Consider the following 17455-nt stretch of genomic DNA (forward strand, 5'->3'; position numbering starts at 1 on the left):
ATCACAACCAGGAAGGACAAGTGTCTGGGATGCAACGGAAAAATAATGACAAAACAAAATACCGGGGACCAGATGATACAATATACATAAACATACTTTTATTGCCATTGGGTTTCTCGGCTGGAACAAAAAGTGTGGAATTTATTACTTTGATGAGAAACTTAATGATAATGGCAATACCGATGCAGGTACTCGGTTGTTGAAATCAAGCTTCGACTTTGTGTAGTTAGTGCATCATCTTTGCCATACTACATGTAATTGCCAACATATCGTCCCGCGGTATTACATAGTGGGAAGCTATCGAAAAGCAGCAACAGGCAGACGTTGAACATGCTGACGTTGCGGATGCTTGCTCAAACCCCAATCTCGCCTACCAGTGTCAGTTACATGTTCCTCCTGTGATGTGTGCGAGGGGAGGAGCATACAAATGACCCTGGCATTCGGGCTAGTCGGGGAACAATGGCTAATTTGAGAGACCTCCCACAGCCCCATCCCATTGACTGAGAGAATTACAACTGGTACTCACTAGAGCTGAATGGACGAGAAAACACCAGGAATGTTCATTGTTGACATTGGAGTGGAAGGGTTCCTAAAGGGAATATTCGCCTTTCCCATTTTAGAATATCTATTGATATTACAGGGTGAATCAAAAAGAGTGGGGGAAAAAATTCGATTGGAAAAAAGTTCAATGCTGACGACGTGTATGCAATCATTAATTTCGGTGTAATAAATTCAGCATCTAGCAATTTGGCGAGTCTTTCTCTCCGGTCATGGTCTGTAATCATTACTTCAGAGGACGTACGCGATTGCTGCTTTGTCGCTTGCGTCATCGTTTTGCCATGGAAGTCCTCGACAGAAACAGGTGTTGTTTACAGAATACTTTGGCCTGCAGCAAAGCCAGATAGATTATGATAAAATGGCCTACAGTCGGCACTTGTGTATCCATTCCAATCTCCCAATGAGAGGACAGCTAGCATTTGCCGCGGAGGAATGTACGCCGGTCAGTGAATATCACTGAAAAACCGTCACCAATGGTGAGGCTAGGAGACTGAGTCCATTCACAATCCTATGCTTGGCCTAGGCTGATTCACTGCGTCCGTAGAGTACACTTGTCATGCTTGGGTTAATACATGCAGTTCGGGAAATAAATTGAAATTGAATTTTATATAAAAAAATGGCGACACCTGTTTTTGATCGATCGCGGACCTGGGTTTATCAACACGAGGTCTGTACATGTAAGTGACTTATCAGATGATAGGCAAATGTAGGCCTACGTGATATTGATTTGCACTCAGGTTTTGCAAGGTTGCTGGCAATATAGCTGTAGCCTAACAAACGAGCGATTAAATCTTGATTATTTGATCAAGATACCGTACAATCATATCGAAAAACTACTTCCGTCCAATCTCCACATTGATAACAGACGGTCCGTCTCGTTGAAGAGACTTCGAAATCAAATAGTGTGCCGATCGCGAGATGATCGAGAAATATCAAAATGACTGCAGAATTCATAGGCAGATATGAGGCAAACCAGGGCCTCGTTGGCACCATGTATTTGAAGCGCCCGCAAGTAAGCAATTTTGGTCGCTGCAATCTCCGAGTGTGATTGCATGTGACAAAAGTCACTCGTCTGAAGAACATGTAGGCAATGGAAGTTTGTAATAAAGTTATGATTGTCATTAGAAAGGCATTGGTAGTTTGTAATAATGTCATGATTGTCAATGAAGTAATCAACGGTACGTATCGTGTAAGGCAATGGTTGTCATTAAAGTAGGCAACAGTATTGTGTTGTAAAGCAATGATTATCATTAAAGTAGGCAATGGTATTGTGTAATGAGGCAATGGTTGTCAAAAGTAGGCAACGGTATTGTGTAATAAAGTCATGATTGTCATTGAAGTAGGCAATGGTCATTACTGATGTGAAGTTAAAAGCAATGGTATGAAAATGATAACCAATTATTCAATTGCGAATAATTCAAAGCAAGGATTCTCAAAACTAAGCATAAACGTACATCATCTGATAGTCACCAGTGTGGTAGGTAATATGGAGCTAACATGTTCACCTTTTGAAGTGCATGCTACCGGCATCTGTTGATCCAGATTAAGCTATAAAAGCATTAAAGGGCCTGAAAATTGTGCATATTTCAGACATAACCTACCTTTAAGGGTCGGACGACGTTAATGGTCTCAATGGTTGTGGTTGGTGCAGACATCTTTTATAATCCTTAAACAACACAACGAATAATCCACAGATTAGAGTAATCCACAGATTAGGTAAAACGATTTTGTATCCAGAGGTTAGTATAAACTTGGTTGGAAGGCCAACAATCTTAGCAATGCGTTACCGATATAGATACGGTGCAGTTATCCTTGGCATTGCCGACTGTAGCGATGAAGTTTGGACCAGCACTAGGCCTGGTTCTGGGAGAGGAGGTTATCAGCAGTGTTACTTTGTTCTAACCGCTGGTAGGCCTACTGGAGTTGTACACACTGCAGTTGGCAACAATTGTTAGTGGTGTAGCCTCGAGAACGCGTTCCAACAGGTAAACCAGAAATCTCCACAAGAATATCAAATTCACTAACGTACGTTATGGCCTATTGTAGGTATCCAGGTATATATTATCATTCGCGGGCCAGTCCGAATAGCATTGAGATCAAATCGATACTCCAAGCGATAAATGCATGTAAATTATATTAGAAATGCATACACCATTCATTTGATAGCCCTGCACATGCAAATACACGGCACTGCATAGACCTCAACAGCACATTGCAAATCTGACAACGATTTCTCTTTATTGTGTTAATTCTTTTCAAAGTGGCATATTTCGAATGCCGAATTTCGAGACTGATGGAATTTCCATCCTATAAATAAAGTGTGTTTACGTTCTCGTTGCCCCTAAAGGGCACCCCCGCCAAGATAAACTAGTTTAATTTTCTTTGTCAATAATTGGTTTTGAGTGTAAAGCCCTCCTTCTGATAACGCCTAAACCACAGGCCTAAACGCACAGGCCTAAATCGGGCCTAGATTGTTGTCTCCCGAATCCAACTGAGGCCAGTGCAAGTCTACTACTTGGTTCTCGTCAACGCCCAACAAATGTGATTAATAGGCCCGAGTTTATAAAAAGCACATTACCAGTAACATTCGGCCTGATATCAAAAGATCGGTATTTTGGAGAGAAAAAAATACTGTACTGAGGGAGAGCCTTTTTCTCAGTCCATCGGACCAGCAACAAATGGCCAGTGGGACTACATCCTGAGATACTCCTACCTCGTTATCGAGAGGGGGCCGGGAGTGTATTGAAAATCACATGTTACGTCAGGATGGTAGGCCTACAGCAGTCAACCGGCCGCACGTGGCGTGTTTATTACTCGGGAGTGCATGAGGCCGCACCTCGCCAGGGGCGCAGTGCAAAAAGCCGCAAAACCCGGGCGCATTTTTGGAAGTGCCGCACGTGAACGATATTTGGACTTTTCGAAGACTAAAGTGACGGGTTTCAATAAATTGGCGCAGCCATGGTGATATGCAGAAATTGCAGAGGACGGAAAATCAGTATGAGAATACTCGGACGTCCGTGGCAAAAGATGCCGATTAAAGGGGATTTCACTAGCCTGGAGGGGCCGCTCACTGAGAACAAAATACGTTTGGTAGAACAAGGGACCCCAAGCAGTCCCCGTCGATAGCTAGGTTCATGGGTGGAAAAGAAACACGTGCCTTCTTCTATGGTGATTGTACCAACTTCCACAGTAACATAATTTATAATACGCAATCAAATTTAAATTAACTATGATTCAATAAGTTGAAATAAGTTCTAATAGGAAGATTTATGGTTTGAAACAATGATAGCAATTCAGATAATTTAGGGAAATAACTAAATTCCCACGTGGCGCCTAATAGTAATCTTTCGTCTCACAGTAGTGGTTAACCACAATAGTCGACTCGTTGAGCTCTAAAATAGACATCCATTGTGTACTGACCTTCATCGTGGAGAGCATTGTTGGCTGGTGATTTAAGGAAGGAACAGTGCATTAGAGTGTAGCTCAGCCAGGAAGGTAGTCGTATAGTATTGATAATTCTAGCAGTAATACACTGCTGACTGTTCCCAATGAGCTCGAAAAACGAAGAGTTGGTTCCCTCCCGAACCCGTAAACCCTACACGAAAACCGTGCGTATGCATGGATTTACTGTAACCGCCGATATCAGACCCGGGTCGCCTCCTCATTCACGCGCTACCTCCTCTCCGGTGTGCCGACCGACGGATTCGTCCGATTCTAGGTCACAGGGACCCTCAAATCGTAAGGTAAGTCGCCTTTTATAACTACCAAAGATGCATTATATTTTGTAGGTGGAAGTACAAATATTTTATTAGGTCCTTTTTTCTTCTTGCGGTTCTCCGCAGTGCGCCTGCTGGTGTAATTCGTGGAGTGTGAGTGTTTCAAGCTCCCTTCCGTGGGAGCATGGAGGTACCTTTTAAAATGTCCTTGGTGGGAGGAAGCAGCTGGGGAAAGACACTAAGGACTTCGAGTCTTCCGAACGCTGGAATGAGACTAAACGTCCAAGTCTGGTACAAGGTTTTCTAATAAATCAAATTTCCTCATTATTCTTCAGGGCCAACAACAAGGCAGCAAGATGTCTGGCGCAAAAGCTCTCCCAGATATTGAAAAGGAACTGGAGTGTTCAATCTGTTGCGACATGAAAACTGCCCCAAAGATCGTTGGGCAATGCTACCATACCTTCTGCAGGGACTGCCTCGTGGAGTACATCAAGTCACGCAAGAGCAAGGGCAAGACGAAGACTAACTCCTTTCCATGTCCGCATTGCCGCTCGCGATGTCCGCTGCCGAGTGAAGGCGCGGATGGTTTAAAGGACGACTTTACGGCTGCGAATATCATCGAGCATTTGAAAGCGGCTGAATCCAAAGCGGCTTGGGCAGCCCCGCCGATGCTAGGATGCCGCGATTGCAAGGTGAAGGGGACGGCAACGGATGCCTCGTTTGTCTGCGACGCGTGTGATTTCGATCTCTGCGAGGAGTGTAAGGATCATCACTTGATCAAAACACTTCCGCAAGGGGACCATTACATCTACCAGATTTGTTCCGACCATCGGAGGCGGATGAAACACTACTGCGCCAACTGTAATACGCTGGTGTGCGCCGAGTGCATGGAGAGTCACGAATCGAACGCTTCCTGTCAGATTGAGCCGTACAAGAATGTCATCTCGTACATGTTAGCGGACGTCGTGGCCGAAGTGGAAGCAGTGGTGACCCTGAAACAAACAGTGAGCAATCAGGTTGCGAAAGCCCTGGAGTCTGCGGAAGAAACCGAAAAAAAGGGTAAAGAACTACGCAAGCAAATTTTTCCGGGACTTAACGCTGTTCGTAATGAAGTAGAAGTGATGGACCTTGAGCTAAAAAGGCTGATGACCAGCAGGCAAAAGAAGAAAGCAGAGGAGAAAAAGTTGGAGAATCTTCTGAAGGATATCGAAAAGTGTTGCGAGGAAAACTCCACCGAGACCACAACCTATCGGACAACCTTATCAACCGAAAGTGCCCGGATTGACCAAGCAAAGCAGTCGATTTCAGAGCTGCAGGAAGCCAAGTTACTTGGCGAACATCACAAGGAACAGGTTACACAGTGTCAGACAACAATGAAAGCAGTGTTGTTGTCTCTTGATGGACTCTCCAAGTCTGTGAAGGCTGCAGAGACTCGCCATCTCCCGGATTATCCTGAAGCTAGCACATCCTTGAAGTCTTTCCTTGACAATGGCCTGTTCTCAAGTCTTAAGGCAAAGTGCTCCCCAGATAAGACCAGGCATACATAAAAGGAAGTGACTACTTGGCAAGCCCGGCTTACCAAACAGCGACTTTTTCTTGTCCTGAATGGAGAGCCGAACTCATTAATATTAAAGTAAAGTCTCCAGCTCGCCAAACAGGGTAGATTTTTTACCTGTTTGGCAAGCCCGGCTGGCCGAACAGAGTGGCTTTTTAGTGCTGTTTGGCAAGCGGCTCTCCCAACGGGACAAAAAAAGATGCCTGTTCGGCAAGCGGCTTGCCAAATAGACCCGGCCAAAATTTTAACAACATTTTTCAGATAATTATATATGCTTGCAAATAATTGACAGTATTATATTGACGCAAAGATTTTGTCCGAAGATACGTTAGCAACTCATTTCTAGAAACATGAACTTGGCTTCTTCCTCCATAAAAATGTTGGTCTGCCTTTATTTTTCATCCAGGTATAAACCACGTCATCAGAAGTTGTCAACATATTGCATTTTTATAAAATGAATAAAATATCTTACTTTACAAAATTGTCATTTTCCTTGAATCAGCATATCAAGTTGGCATTGCTCATGTTTTCCAAGTGGATGCCAGCAATCCTGACATATATTGACCTACCTACCATTGGAAGCACTCCTTCAAAGTCGTCAAGGGAGCTTCAGTTGAGAAATAGAGCCACCAAATGTGTACGTAGGGGCAGGTAGTTATGATCATAATGCAAAACCTTCCACTTGACATCACCCAAAGTTGCCCCACCATGCCCTTCAAGGTCTTCGGTGCAGCGGTTAGCCTATTGAAAGCTTTCACTCTAGGATTGTTGATCTTTGGCTTGAGTGATCTTAACACTACAAAACAACATATTTCTCTACAATGTTACCATTGTCTCCGTCTGCCTTTTAGCACAGGAGTTCGAATCATCTGTCTGTTCTTTTACTGGGGACTCAACACACCTTGGTTAGTGTCAGTACCATAGCTACCTAAAGCTCACCGAAGAAACTTCCTCTCTGTCCCAATAGAATATATTCCTATGTTGGAGTGCAGCATCTGATAAGGCAAGCAAATTAACACACGACATTGTTCACCAATCGGGCCTGTCCGGACGTCTGTGAAAAAACACATCGTTTCCTCAGATATGATGCAATAAGTTCAAGACATCACGTGCCACTGACAATCCGAACATAATTACCAATTTATACAGTTGTGCCGGAGTCACTATCTTGAAATGAGGGTATGGGACATTGTGCGTTTGACCAAGGCAAATGTTTCCCACATGGTGTCGATACCCTCATTTAGTAGTCTTGCCCTGCACGCAGCATCTTGGCAGTAACCACACAACCAGTGCCACTGAACAGCGCAGTCGGTTGCAATTCCTGATTTCAGATATTGTGACCCTTTAGCAGCACAGGAGGTGTTTCAATTCAGATATCTTTACAAACAGCCCGGAGAAGATTTCCCATTGTTGCGTGCCAGTATCTCTACCACTGAACACAGCACAGTGGGTTTTCATTTCCCCAAGTCCAGCTATCATTATCGCTGAAGACAGCCTTGTTTATCACAGGGTGACGCCCTTTGAACTCGTTCGGTGGATTTGAAGCCTCTCCAGATACTTTAAGTCCTTTTCTATCCAAAATGTCTGCGTCAACATCCAGCAGTTTTTCCTCCTGAACACATCGGTGGGTTTAAAAATCTTATCTTCCTAAGGTCCGCTATCGTCATCTCTTCGATGTGATGTCGACAAGTATAGCAAGGCCGAATCCTAAGAAGATGAATAGTCCTATGGGTGCGGAGCCACCGATGGATAGGCTTGTGTCTGGGGAGAGAGGAAAGGAGAGGTGAATATCAACAAGGGAAATGGTATAACCTCAAACCGTCAAATTCTCACAACATTTAATTTTTGCAATTTGCATAACTTTGGACAAAATAAAATTTTCTAGATTTTATTTTGCTGGATAACAAATGTCCTTTCGGTTTTTCCAAGCAAAAAAATATTGTTGTGATTTTTATTTTCGAGAAAATTTAGCAGTTTACAGTAAGGTTTCTCCAGGTATGGCCTGAAATAATTTTGAACGAAAATGGCTGTGAAAATTCCCCGATTTACAGTAAATGTACTCCAAGCCCTGTTTCCAAACCAACTCGTGAAATGTCATGGCAAGACTATGAGGAGTAAGGTAAAATGGTACAAATATAGCATCAAGTAAACACATGGCCTTTGTGTGCTCTTATGTTTACCACCAGGAGTTTAACTACACTAAGGGGTAAGGTTATAATTGTACCACGAGAAAAAAGATAAAAAACAAAAATGACAAGAAATAAAATGTGGTGAAATATATCTTGTATTTTAGAAATTTTAGAAATCACTATTTGAATAAATCTCTTGTAGAAATAACAGAGGTATGCTAACTAAGTACAAGTCCTAACACTTTTCCACATACAATAATACAACCCACGAGCTCAAGAAGTCAGTTTCACATTCATAAATTTCTTTTTCGATCGTTTGGAAGTTGGCCAGCCATAACAATTTAAAAAAGACAGCTTACCCATGAGTTCATACAAGCCATGGAATTGTAGAAAAAGGCTGGTATTTATGAATGCGAAACAGACTGCTTAAGTTTGCAGAAAGCGATAATTAGTGTGACCGACAATATCGAAATGACTATGATAAAGACACTAATAGCTCTCTTTATACAGTAAATGCATGATTTTGAGGTAAATACTTAATAAGTACTGCGGTATGGATTAATCTATAACTGATCATGATTAAATGATATGGTATATATTTTGGTAAATACTTGATAGTCCTGTACGCTTGTAAATCAAAAACCATTCAAAACCCAGCACCAAATACCAATTTGAATGTGACCCAACAAAATGGTACGCATTGTGGTTCACTACCAGACTAATATTACAGGTTTCAAACTTTTATAATGGCACATTTTATCTATAAGAATCTCCTTTTCAGTAACGTGCAGCTATGTGTACACTGGTTAAGCATACATGTGCGCTATCATGAAAGTCCATGTCAAATCCCAGGGCCTACTTCTTACCAGCACTCGTCTCCGACTCTGCCCAATGCATCGACTTCTCAACCGCCTTCTTCCAACGGGCAAATCTGCCGTCACGATCTGAAATCAACAACATCACATTAACCCTTACCCTCTGGGTAAACAAAGTCAACAGCCCATCCTACATGAGATAAGATTGAGTCAAGTTGTCTCATCGGTCTCCTGGCTAGGAATTCCAAAACACCTTGGTTACAATGATTCATTTTTATAATGGATGACCTATCAGCCTCGTTTTGACCACAGAGGTGAAACAACCACTTCAGTTGGCTTAAAATGTGTCGAAAGTGAACTCTTGGTTGATTAGGCCCAAAATATATCAAATTTGATGAACGTACCATCGGCAGAAATATGTGGCAGATAATTCTCGGTTGTTATCGTTGTTAGATCTTCAGGCGCAAGGCTCCATACGTTAATCCCCTCGGCAGCCCCGGCAGCCATTGCAGCGCCGAGAGCAGTCGTCTCGGGCATGGACGGCTTCACTGGAATAAAAGGGTTAACCTGGAACCTGGAGCGAAAATGTTTTTCATATCGTTCTGGCCAAAGGTACTCAGTTGAACTCAGGAATGTGACCAGATCACATTTACCAAAAGATAGTGGTGTTGCACAACACTAGATTATCCTCAGGGTAGGCCTCACCAATGCTCTTTCACGGTGTCAGCTGGTCAACTATGACACCAGCTGCCCAGGGCTGTGTAACATTACTATTTGTGATCAGCAGACCTGAAATGAGGTGCTCAATCAGTGCTACAACCAGAGTATTTCGGAGGGTTCCTATTTGAAGACCTGGGTGGAGTCCGAGGTCTACCAAGAGCCTCACATCAGCAGTTGGGATCGAACCAGGGACCTGATGACTGCCAATCAGAGACCCAAGCCACTACACCACTGAGACACCTCAGCAAATATGCATTTTGGAGAATCCTTTGAACCATTCTGCTCTCTGTGCCAAATTCTAGGAGGTGGGGCGAGGCAATACGCACCAACTTGAATCCCAGTGATGTCAGCCTGTAGCTGCATGAGGAGGTTGTTCTTTGTCATCCCACCATCCACCTGAAGAGAGGCCATCGCGATACCACTGTCCTTGTTCATGGCTTCAAGAATCTGGGGGAAAAAATGATACTTCACACTCATTTATCTCTGTCTTGTGGTAATTTTCCTAAGAGGCTTTTCATTCAGTACGTAATCATACGACCTTCTGAAACCCAGCCCTACACCCCTAAGTTTGCGACTGCAAACCTCTCGCGAAAATATTAAGACGCGGAAAACAAAGGAGTTTACAGTATACTCCAGATAACAGGTTTTTAAGGTAAAATCCTACATTAATGAGGGAGACAAGGAGTTGTGCCGAAAAGTGCTATCAAAACATGAAAATACCTCTCTAGTTTGGAAACAGACAGCCTCAAGGACGGCTCTGGCAATGTGAGACTTGTTTGTAAACTGCGTCAGGCCACACATGATTCTGAAGGAGAAAATCGTTTGTTGTCATCATCAAGACATCTTATTCTTCGATGGGCCAGGTGGCGTAGTCAGTGATGCATCCATGCTTTAGCATAGTTTATGATTCCACTATTACCGCTGGTAAGCCTTCAGGCAAAGGGGAGCAGAAGTTCATAAGCCTCTCTCTGCCAACACACAGCCACTCCTACACCAAGACCCAGTCATCTCATCCACGTGTCGCCTACCAATAACTGGATTCCTTGTGGCTCTACGCCCAATGATGGGATCTGAGAAAGGTGCAGTGTGCTGGGCCAGCGTGGTGAACATGGTCACCGGATACTGCAGGTGCGGACACGGGGTGGAGAAACCTGGCGTTGCAAGATGGTACAAGGTGCTGCAAGGCGAATACTTTGCAACAAGGATTTTGCACTTACTGTCACAATGACAGAGAGACAAACTCATCAAAAAGCTAAATAGACTCACCCCCTAGCATCACTCTGCCAGTATGGACAGAACAAGCCGGAGAATGCCGGGACGAAGTAACATCCATGTGTTGTATCAACACTAGCGGCCAGGGTTTCTGAAACATAGGATAAGTCATGGAATAACAGGCTGCCTTAAAAAAGGGTAGGGCTATACCCAACATTACATTATCTCATCAAATTATTTTCCAAATATACATTTTTGTTAGGATACCCGAAAAAGACCATTGCCACCCTCATGTCTTATACCAAGCAACCTGAACAATCAATCAGAGTTCTTCAATTATTGTGATTATACATACCGACTTCATCCGATGACGAAATAATCCCGAGATTGTCTCTCAGCCACCGGACAGCGCCACCCGCCACAGCTATCGAGCCCTGCCGGAGAAAAACATACATATTTAACCAACGCCGGAACACCTAAACTTACAGCTGACAAAAGAAACCGCATTCACAGATGCAGAAGTGCCCACCCTTGAGGCCAGTAATGTGTAAAACATCGGCGTTAGCGACACAACTTGCTTTGAACAACCTGGCCCAGACTGTTGTGAGGAGGTCATGCACAAACACAACAGCAATTGATCTGGTATTATACAGGCGAAAGCATCCCGTCCGTCTGTTTTTGGGCCCAACAAGCATATGTGACAGGCTTATCCTTGCCCAGCAGACACCTAACTGTTGTTGGGAGGCCATGCTCGGAGACGATAGCCTTTGGACCAGTATTAACAGGAAACAACCCATCCTCTAGTAATCTTGGGCCAAACTCACCTCTAATGCATACGTGACAGGTTCATCCTTGCCCAGCAGACACCTAACTGTTGTCAGGAGGCCATGCTCGGAGACGATAGCCTTTGGACCGGTATTAACAGGAAACAACCCATCCTCTAGTAATCTTGGGCCCAACTCACCTCTAATGCATACGTGACCGGTTTATCCTTACCCAGCAGATACCTAACTGTTGTTGGGAGGCCATGCTTGGAGACGATAGCCTTTGGACCAGTATTAACAGGAAACAACCCGTCCTCTAGTAATCTTGGGCCAAACTCACCTCTAATGCATAGGTGACCGGTTTATCCTTGCCCAGCAGACACCTAACTGTTGTTGTGAGGCCATGCTCGGAGACGATAGCCTTTGGACCAGTATTAACAGGAAACAACCCATCCTCTAGTAATCTTGGGCCCAACTCACCTCTAATGCATACGTGACCGGTTTATCCTTGCCCAGCAGACACCTAACTGTTGTTGTGAGGCCATGCTCGGAGACGATAGCCTTTGGACCAGTATTAACAGGAAACAACCCATCCTCTAGTAATCTTGGGCCTAACTCAACTCTAATGCATACGTGACCGGTTTATCCTTGCCCAGCTGATACCCGACTGTTGTCAGGAGGCCATGCTCGGAGACGATAGCCTTTGGACCGGTATTAACAGGAAACAACCCATCCTCTAGTAATCTTGGGCCCAACTCACCTCTAATGCATACGTGACCGGTTTATCCTTGCCCAGCAGATACCTAACTGTTGTTGGGAGGCCATGCTTGGAGACGATAGCCTTTGGACCAGTATTAACAGGAAACAACCCGTCCTCTAGTAATCTTGGGCCTAACTCACCTCTAATGCATACGTGACCGGCTTATCCTTGCCCAGCTGATACCCGACCGTTGTCAGGAGGCCATGCTTGGAGACGATAGCCTTTGGACCAGTATTAACAGGAAACAACCCGTCCTCTAGTAATCTTGGGGCTAACTCACCTCTAATGCATACGTGACCGGCTTATCCTTGCCCAGCTGATACCCGACCGTTGTCAGGAGGCCATGCTCAGACACCACAGCATTGGGACCGGTATTATACAACAGGAAGCATCCCGTCCCGTACGTGTTCTTGGCTTGGCCGCTCTGGAAGCAGCACTGTCCGACCAGGGCGGCTTGTTGGTCTCCAAGAATCTGAAATATATACGAATGGATGTTTTTATGGATGCATTATCATGATTTTACTGCCTTAGTTAGCCTCAATGCGCTAGGCCTACCATACTCCGTTTCAATTCATGCCTATTTCCAGAAGATCAATTCTTGCAAAATTTTGCAGTTGGACTTCCCTCGATTTTGACAGGTATCAAGGAATTGTGGGCCTGACCTAATACTGTGAGCTGCCAAAAATTAGCGCCTCTTTATTCAGTATTTTTCATTTTGTCACTATACAGTAGTCCCAAAATAACATTCGCTTACCCCAGATATGGGTAGTCCCTTCAAGCAGCCCACCGTCAGGTGGCCATAAATCTCAGAGGAACTCCTAATCTCGGGCAAGATGTACATCGGCACATCAAAAAACCTGAAAATAAGTAAAAAACGATGTTTTTTGTGACCGAGAGTGAAAAGACATAAAGCCTGCTTGAACACCTAAAAGAATGAGAATATAAGGTCAATCATTTTGTTTTTCTTCCTCTTTTTAGAAGTCTTCAGTACATGTATATAGATAACTTCTGGCAGTCCTTGGAATGCTGTCCGACTCCTCATCACTTAGTGCTACAGAAACCAGGATAAGATCTGACAAGCGCCCCTCGCAACGGTTCAGCAGACTCAAGTCCACATCACATCACTAAGGACATGAGTTCACATGAGTTTTGACACTTACTTGCACAACTGCTTGTCCCATTTGAGACTGTGAATATCCATCAACATCGTCCTACTAGCATTGGTCACATCCGTTATGTGGATGCCACCTTCAGTTCCACCAGTCATGTTCTGAAACGCAAAAGTCATAACATAAGCTCCCTTTCTAGAAACCAGACTTAAAAACCTTAACCCGACCCCAGGAGCTCTGCACACTACCTGTTCAACCTAGCACGTTGATTCTTCTTCTTCAGCTTTCGCTCTGCACTTGGAGGTGATTTTCACCAGGGAGTATTCCTCCTCCAAGGCAGGATGAGGGTCTTTGGATGTCACTATGGTTAAAGGGAACTGAAACCACCCAGCCAGTTCGTATGACCTCGTTTTCATTTCCCGCGTATCGGGTGATCAGAACGAGGCATGAATGAAACATGGCGCCTAGCCGTCAATCATTGAGTGACGTCACTACAATGGAATTTACTACGAAAACTCATGAATGAAAGATCGCATGACTCACGTGATTCTCACATGATTCTCAATAATAACAAATTGAACTGCGCATGCTCGGGCACTGTGGGCGGAGCTACAAATCTGAACTCGAATAGGAAGTTGGAAGTTTGACTTTCTCGGGCGGTGAAAGTCGAAAAGTTGAATAAATCGCTCGGCAGTTCCAGTTCCTTTAAGGCACCAAAATTCGGTTTATTGGCCGAGTGACTCTGACTTTGGCCAGAGGTCGAGTCCACGCAAGCTACTCATGTTTCTCACTTGGTAGGGTCTTGAACCTGCCCTGGTATAGACACCAGATACAACGAACCTTGGTCTCATTCAAAGGACAGTGAAGAGCCAGGAATTGTAGTTTCTTGGTTCATCCAGAAATACAATCCCGGGTTTCCCCCCCCCGGTATCGAACCTGGGCCCTATTGCGTGGTAGCCAGCAATGCTAACCACTAGGCTAGGATAAATGGGTCAATAATCGGTCAAGAGTCACTGTCTTCAGCCAGCTGTAGCTATAACACGGGAAGGAGGAAGGACAAGAAGTATCTCTCCACTCACCCATAATAACCACGAATCAACAGTACCAAACATACATGTTTCCGCTTTGATAGCATCTCGGACGGCCTGGCAGTTATCAATCAACCAACGCAGTTTCAAGGCACTGAAGTACGTTGAAATCGGAAGACCACATTTCGGCTGCAAGAAAAAAATTATGAAAATGCTTTAAAATTGACCAATCATTTCACTGAATAAGTTAATTTCGTAACTTGTGACACGCTACTGTAATACAAATATTAGTTTCAGCAAATTCGCATGCCTGATAACTGCACCAGGGCATTGTGCTAAACTGCATTTCTATTTTCCTGAGCCACCAGTATATGAACAGTGTACCACTTGTGCTGTAGGAGGAAACCGTAGCACCCGGAGGAACGGACCCTGTCAAAGATAGTCGCCCTCTTTATCACAAGAGTATGCTGTTTCTATTAGAATAAATCAGCCTACTAAGCTTACCCTCAAATAGTCCTTGTTTTCACCGGGAGTTTTAGCAAGAAGTTTCTTAACAGTTGATGACGTTCTCAAATCCAACCACACTGAAAAATAGAAGACAATTTCGAATAAAATAAACACAAATTGCGACCAAAAACGAGCTTCTTTTTAACACAACTTTTTTTGACATTCACCGAAATTTCACTTTTTGACACAACTTGCCAAGGATATTGGGTGATATGAATAAAGACTAGGAAAAGCTTTTACTTAAAACTTCACGTACATTTACACGAGGCATTTCTGTACAAAATAGAAGTAAAAGCATTTACTAGTGTTTATTCATATCACCCATTGTCAACAAGGAAATGTTCCTGTGCCTTTCATTTTTCTCCAAAAACTACGCACACAAAAAAGTAATCAATTACTGTCACAGGGCTGTCAAGACTCCATCTTTTCTTCTCTCGGATATAGGACAGGAAGGACTTTCTCCCAAGCCTTTGCTCTCAACCTACCGATAGCATTATGCAGGGGTTTTCCAGTAATCTTGTCCCAAACAACCGTCGTCTCTCTTTGGTTTGTCACGCCGATAGCTAAATGAAGAAAGAGAGTCAAAGTTTCATTTCATGTGAGGAACGCACCTTACTTATTACATTAATAACAGTTTTACTCCACCCAAAAAAAGTGGTCAGGAATTCATGCATTTGGATTTGCCCCATATATAATAATAATAAATGAGTCTCTTATAAAGCGCTGTTCCATGGTCCTTGCTCACAGCGCTCCCTCCCCAAAAGCTCTCACAAACAGCTATGTCTTTATAGCTCGTTTGAATTGTTCAGTGTCCTCAGAGTCTCGAATGTGGCATGGAAGAGTGTTCCATAACCGCGGTCCATAGCTTTTGAAACTGCGGTCACCAAATGACGTTTTGGTTCTCAGAACCTCTAGTTCTATAAAGGAAGTGGACCGGGTCCTGCGAGGAGCAGGTTTTCCCATGGGCTAAGATGTGATGTGAATAATGCTCTGTTGAACCATCCAAATATGGCGCGCCCACATCATTATGCCTGAAGTCAATGTCTACTCCACCCTACCTTGAGAAAACCCTGTGGAGAACCATGCACCTATTTAACCCGAGGAATGGGGTCATTCTGGCAAGATCTTGGCAGAACAATTCACCAAATAAACAAAAGACTGAGAAATGACGATATCCAGGTGACCTCTTAACCAGGGCCAGGCCAGGGCTAACTATGTGATAACTTACTTTTTATATCCCCGGGGTCAATGTTCAAGGCCTTTAGATTCTCCACGGCTTTTTCAATGCATTCATAAACTGCTTTGAGGATCTCAATAGGATCCTGCTCAACCCATCTGAAATGAGAGAAAAACATTTGCATCACGATTTGATCCGATTGTTATGGGTTCACTCGGTGAGGCTGAATGCCTGAATGTGTCACTATAGATCCATGCACTTGATTGGGACCAACGTTTACGAAGACGTCGCGTCTCGTCACGTTACAGTAATGTAAAATGCATGGTGACGTGACGACGGCCAACACTACGTTATGTAAACGTTGTTCCCAATCAAGTGCATGAATCTATATAGACTCTTTTCTTAAACTACTTACCCTTCCTTCGGATAAATCTGTGGGAACTCGCACTGATGATATGTCAATAACTCAGCTGTCTTGCTGTCAAAGATCTGTAGAAATGAGAATTGAAGTCAATTTACAATCGGAAGTGTTAGGCTAGTCATGATACATAGGCCTAGTATAGGCCCAGTGGGGACTGGGTTGAGGAAAAAGAAGGAGTATTGGTGTGGGATTTCTTACTTAAGACCTCTTTGGATTTCTTGCTCCCTCTTGGATTTAGTTTCTCCTTCTTCTACCTGAACCCTTTTTACAATGATTTGACCCCTTACTGACATTTGATTGCCCGTGGCTAAACACACAGCCCCAGGGGCATGCAGCATTGCACTGCAATTTCAATGCATTTTGGGGGAAGAACCAAGCACGCTCGGAATACAAGGTGATTATAAGTTTATGCAGAGAGTGATTGCCATGAAAATTCGCACAAATGTGCTCTATTGGTATATCTACACGAAACAGTTGTCTGATTTTTGATTAATACCAGGAATCGAGTGCTGCTGGTCCCTTCGTCGACTGCTCCAACAAGGGGGTGACGATCATCCGCCATTGCTACACTTTCGCCATCTAACGGTGAGATGTGAAACGATCTAATCGGACAAAACTGCAAAATCGTCCAGGAGCCGCAATGTCTCGATGTTTCCTCGCGTTCTTTCGTTCCGTAACAACTCATTCTGAGATTCAGGTTCTTCACTCCTACGTAAAAGTGAGCAGTACAGGGCCGAGAAGCGCACTTTAACCTCCGATTTCTTCAGGATGCGTTCAACGGGAAAGAAATATCGTTGAACGGGAATAGGGTTATTGTGACCGCATTGGTACGCCATATTAGGGATAGGGCACATCGCTCTTTCATTGATAACTCGTGTGCCTGGCCAGATGGCAGCACCGTAAGCTTAGCAATATTCATACGGAAAAACACATTTTGCGTTGAAAATATCGATTCGAGACAAAGCTGAATGGCTTCACGGGTTA

At 43.9% G+C, this 17455-nt stretch overlaps 3 protein-coding genes across 4 annotated transcripts in view; 1 reads left to right on the top strand and 2 right to left on the bottom strand.

Moving 5' to 3' along the window:
- LOC135496636 (transmembrane protein 47-like) overlaps window positions 1-2768 on the bottom strand; it is a 60369-nt gene extending 57601 nt beyond the window's left edge. The window contains exons 1-2 of one of the 2 annotated variants that reach the window (XM_064786062.1): window positions 2160-2768; window positions 97-120 (exon numbers count right to left, since the gene is read on the bottom strand). In XM_064786062.1, coding sequence (XP_064642132.1) covers window positions 97-120; window positions 2160-2213 — 78 coding nt within the window. In that variant the 5' untranslated portion in view covers window positions 2214-2768. The remainder of the gene's footprint in view (window positions 1-96; window positions 121-2159) is intronic. The other variant, XM_064786064.1, reaches the window with a different exon arrangement.
- A 1278-nt stretch (window positions 2769-4046) lies between these two features.
- On the top strand, window positions 4047-6170 carry LOC135496704 (E3 ubiquitin-protein ligase TRIM63-like). Its single transcript, XM_064786172.1, has 2 exons — window positions 4047-4301; window positions 4610-6170. The coding sequence occupies exons 1-2, from the start codon at window positions 4107-4109 to the stop codon at window positions 5819-5821; spliced, it is 1407 nt and encodes a 468-aa protein (XP_064642242.1). The 5' UTR covers window positions 4047-4106; the 3' UTR covers window positions 5822-6170.
- A 56-nt stretch (window positions 6171-6226) lies between these two features.
- Window positions 6227-17065, bottom strand: LOC135496705 (glycerol kinase-like). The gene is made up of 16 exons (XM_064786173.1): window positions 16968-17065; window positions 16466-16539; window positions 16102-16208; window positions 15359-15436; window positions 14871-14950; window positions 14418-14555; window positions 13390-13499; window positions 12984-13086; window positions 12510-12701; window positions 11061-11139; window positions 10760-10856; window positions 10214-10298; window positions 9820-9940; window positions 9178-9321; window positions 8825-8902; window positions 6227-7590 (listed from the first exon to the last, which is right to left on the bottom strand). Exons 1-16 carry the CDS (start codon window positions 17031-17033, stop codon window positions 7493-7495), a joined length of 1650 nt encoding a protein of 549 aa, XP_064642243.1. The 5' UTR covers window positions 17034-17065; the 3' UTR covers window positions 6227-7492.
- Between the last annotated feature and the right edge of the window lie 390 nt (window positions 17066-17455).

This window comes from Lineus longissimus, chromosome 12 (genome assembly GCF_910592395.1).
Source record: "Lineus longissimus chromosome 12, tnLinLong1.2, whole genome shotgun sequence".
NCBI classification, from domain to species: domain Eukaryota; kingdom Metazoa; phylum Nemertea; class Pilidiophora; order Heteronemertea; family Lineidae; genus Lineus; species Lineus longissimus.

Excerpts from the sequence above, each read along its gene's own strand:
- LOC135496705 (XM_064786173.1), bottom strand. The coding sequence starts at position 17,033 with ATGGCGGATGATCGTCACCCCCTTGTTGGAGCAGTCGACGAAGGGACC. Across the intron at positions 11,140-12,509 it reads CGGTCACGTATGCATTAGAG|GGCTCGATAGCTGTGGCGGG; the intron begins GTGAGTTAGCCC and ends TTTCTCCGGCAG. Across the intron at positions 8,903-9,177 it reads GCCACATATTTCTGCCGATG|ATCGTGACGGCAGATTTGCC; the intron begins GTACGTTCATCA and ends TGTTGATTTCAG.
- LOC135496704 (XM_064786172.1), top strand. The coding sequence starts at position 4,107 with ATGAGCTCGAAAAACGAAGAGTTGGTTCCCTCCCGAACCCGTAAACCC. Across the intron at positions 4,302-4,609 it reads AGGGACCCTCAAATCGTAAG|GGCCAACAACAAGGCAGCAA; the intron begins GTAAGTCGCCTT and ends ATTATTCTTCAG.